Raw genomic sequence first — 4,033 nt, 5'->3', positions numbered from 1 at the left:
TCCTATTCATACTAGTCCATCCAATATTGTCCAAAAGCTTCCAAATATGCACGGGAGATGGGAATTTCCGCCTAATTATCTTCTTTCCTACAAAACATATGCAATGTAATAGGAAAACCAAATAGGAAGGATTTGACGGATAAAATGGCCATGAAATGCTATATTAGTATGCAAAATAGGTTCTATTAGGGGACTAAATGTGCGCAATTATGAGTCACATCACTACCATATCTTCTTCATTTCTTATAATTTTTAAGTAAGGTCAGTGGGGTTGGTTTCCTTATGAAGTCCTCTAACTTTATTGTCTCTGTGGTATAAGTCTAAAAATGTCTCTAAATGGTCTGAATTTACAGTTTAACAAAATCTGTCCGAAAGTAAGTCTTAATAAGTTATTGGGTTGAAAATGCTCTTACCAAATCAAAACTCATCAATTTGAAAGCCTAAAATGCTCTACTTTACTCATACATTAACATGCCAAAAGATGGGGAGCTAAGCATTTTTATAAGTAGTATACTGTCCTAAGCCTTTTATGAGGATGACAAGTTTTTACTAATAAAACTATTACTCATTTATCACTTTTTTTCATAGAGACTTTTAAAAATCATAATAAATTCAAAACTTAATATTTTTATGCAAGGTCGGTTTTGTTGGATTCCTTTATGGGTCTACTTCATTCTATGAACCATGGGTTGTGTCTCAAAAATGAGTCTATCATATCTTAAATCTCGTTTTTCTAATAGTGGTCAAAAACTGAGTCATGAAAATTTTAACATCATAAATCCTTCTAAAAAATCAAATCAGCTTGATCAAAATCTTATTATCATCTACATTCATAGTAGTTAATCATAATAAAAGATGAGACACTGTTTCATTTTATAGATATGGTTTTAGGACTCTTTTAGTTAGATCTAGTGTTTCGAATAGTCAGAAATATTGAGTTTAAGACATATTTTCGTACTGATAACATGCAACCTACGTTTTGACAAGTTAATGGTTTTTATTAGCTTTAATACTTTGCATGCATGGATAAAACTCATATGTTCAAGTTTAGATCTTAGGTGACATGTGAATGTATCCTAACAAGGTGATAAAACCAGATTTAAGGGTTTCAAATGATCTTACTAAGTGAAGACTTCAAGTGGCAAAAGATCCTCATCCTTCTAGTTTTTCTACCCTTCTTGCTCTAACTCTCACTCTCACTCTCTTTCTATCTTAATATTTATTTTGTGTTTGTGGAAATATGATTTTGAATCTGGTTGTGTGTGTGGGGTGAATGAGGTTTTAAGACTTTAATCTAGGTGAATTGGAAAAATAAAAAGAAGGGGACAAAGGGAAGAGGGTGGCGGCATCAAGGGGGAACAAATGAGGAAGAAATCTTCTCATGCATTGGTTGATTTATGAGCATGCCTTGGTAGTGTTTACTAGGGGTGATTAGGAGAGTAAGGATAGGGTAATTATCAAATTTTGTGGTGTACAACTGATGATTATGCGATGGAGTTTTACGTGCCCCATTGCTAGACGGAAATGTTAGACAGTTTTATACATCTTTCGTTGTCAAAACATTATTATTGTGATCATACCTTATAATTAATAAATATAGAATTTTAATTGATATCAAATTAGTATTTATAACTAACTTATTATATAAATTATCTATTTATACTCGATTTTCTCTTTTAATAAAATTTAACGAATATCTATATTTTATTTTATTAACAGAATTTAAGGGTATTTCAACTACGAAAATAAATTACGTTATTATTTTGTTATTAATGAACTTATCTAACTGTAAAGCGGTCTCATACAACCATCTGTCTTTAACTAAAAGAATAAGTTCATCACATAACGAGTTATCATACGATGGTCTCATATAAGAATATTGTGAATCTACTTAAAAGCTACTCCATAGTTTACATTTTATATAGGTCGTTTTGTAATAATATGTTTAATCTAAATTTTATAAATATGAAGATTCATATATTCTCTACTAAATGTTTTACGTAATTTTAATTGACATTGTTTATGTAAGATGTTTGTTCATAGAGAGCTTTTGCTTCTAATACTATAAACTTACCAATAAAGATATATTCATACACTTTTAACTTAACATCTCTTATCCATAGTGCATTAATATTTAAATTCGCTTTAATTTTTATCATCTTTATTTGCTAAGCTCTCTAACATTCCGATCTAAAAAGACGGTGCAATTTCACGCGGGATTTACACTAGTTACACTTACAATTAATTGGAGACTACTGAGCCAGTCGGCCCAAGTGAACTGGGGTTGAAACACCACCCAAATAAAAAAAGACCTGAAAAAGCCCAAGAAACAAAGGAAATAGGTCTCATGAAATCCCATCCCATGGTTTATAAACCCCCCACAGACGAAAAACCCTAACCCTAAATCCCAAAATCAAGCAGTCGAAAACAGAAAAATGCCGGCAGGACACGGGTTAAGAGCAAGAACAAGGGATCTGTTCGCAAGACCATTCAGAAGAAAGGGTGTTATCCCAATCTCAACTTACTTGAGAACCTTCCATGTCGGTGAGTATGTCGATGTCAAGGTTAATGGTGCCATTCACAAGGGTATGCCCCACAAGTTCTACCATGGCCGTACTGGTCGTGTCTGGAATGTCACTAAACGCGCCATTGGTGTCGAGGTTAACAAACAGGTATACTTTTTCAGAAACCCCCCTAAAGTTTCATTTTTTGTAGCTTGTTATTGCGATTAAATGTTTTGTTAGATGAAAATGTTTAATTCAATCCAATGTTCCCATTTTTTATTTCATTTTGGTAGATTGGATGTTTTAATTGGTTACTGATTCATTTCATTGTTCTGATTTTTTTTGCGGATTTATAATGATTTTGTACTCCCTTTGTTCATCATTTGTTTACCTTTAATTCAAATACCTGTAAAATAAACAAGGTGAACAAATGATTGAGACAGAGAAAGTATATTGTTAGCCGGTTTTTGGCTATCGGGATTTATGTACCCCATACTGTACTGTATTTTATTTTATTTGTGGTGTTTTGTTGCCGTTTATCTTTGTTTAGAGCAGGGAATGGTGTATGTGTGGTTGATTTCATGTCGGGACTTCGCCTAATGATATGTTCTCGTTTTCAGAGAATTTTGTTGGTTCGATTTGTTTTCTTTAGTTTACTTTAGTTTTGAGATCGATGATTGCATCGAGTAATACGGTGCAATAGACTACTTAGTTACTGAATTTGCTTTGGAGGGATGTTTGATTGTTTTCATATCAGACTTCGCTTAGTGATGTATTCTCATTTTCAGAAGAGGAGTTTTGTTGTTGTATTTGTGTTCTGTAGTTTAGTTTCGAAATGGATGATTGTGTGATTGTGTCAAGTGATACAGTGTAATAGACTATTGGTTACTGAATTCTCGTTCTTACATTTTATATTATTGGTGAAAATTTAAGCTCTTTCCTTCCATCTTGGTATATTTTTGTTTGTCGTTGATAAAATAAGAATGATCTTCTCTTAGTACCATTAAATTGAATCACTTAGTTGCTAATGTCTTCTATCAACTTGCTCGCTTTGCTATTGTGAAATTGTAATATTGTAATATTGATTCATCTATCTTGGCTATGCACATGTAGGTGAGGAACAAAATCATCCCAAAGAGGATTCATGTCCGCATTGAGCATGTGCAGCCATCAAGGTGCCAGGAGGACTTCAAGCTCAGAGTGAAAAAGAATGACCAACTCAAGGCAGAGGCTAAGGCTAAGGGTGTGAGGATCAGCACTAAGAGGCAGCCTGAGGGTCCCAAGCCAGGTTTCTTGGTCGAGGGTACCACCATTGAGACTGTCACACCCATTCCTTATGATGTCACCAACGATCTCAAGGGTGGTTACTAGAAATTGTTATTTGCTGTGGTTTTTCTTGCTGTCGTACCTTAAGTATGCTTTTCAAAGCCTTAAAACCAATGAACAATAGGTTGTGGAATCTTGGATATGTGAACTTATTTGAAATTTTGTTGTTAGAGATATCAATCAATCTTCTGGTAATTGCTTTA

At 33.5% G+C, this 4,033-nt stretch overlaps 1 protein-coding gene across 1 annotated transcript; it reads left to right on the top strand.

Moving 5' to 3' along the window:
- The first annotated feature begins 2,377 nt into the window (after positions 1–2,377).
- Positions 2,378–4,033, top strand: LOC141657419 (large ribosomal subunit protein eL21z/eL21y). The gene is made up of 2 exons (XM_074464656.1): positions 2,378–2,672; positions 3,618–4,033. The coding sequence occupies exons 1-2, from the start codon at positions 2,436–2,438 to the stop codon at positions 3,873–3,875; spliced, it is 495 nt and encodes a 164-aa protein (XP_074320757.1). The 5' UTR covers positions 2,378–2,435; the 3' UTR covers positions 3,876–4,033.

Source organism: Silene latifolia, chromosome 5, assembly GCF_048544455.1.
Source record: "Silene latifolia isolate original U9 population chromosome 5, ASM4854445v1, whole genome shotgun sequence".
NCBI lineage: Eukaryota > Viridiplantae > Streptophyta > Magnoliopsida > Caryophyllales > Caryophyllaceae > Silene > Silene latifolia.
The sequence above is the reverse complement of the archived record's forward strand: the minus strand, read 5'-3'. Positions and strand labels throughout refer to the sequence as shown.

Coding starts and splice junctions, on each gene's coding strand:
- LOC141657419 (XM_074464656.1), top strand. CDS start 2,436: ATGCCGGCAGGACACGGGTTAAGAGCAAGAACAAGGGATCTGTTCGCA. Junction 2,673..3,617: donor GTGTCGAGGTTAACAAACAG/GTATACTTTTTC, acceptor ATGCACATGTAG/GTGAGGAACAAAATCATCCC.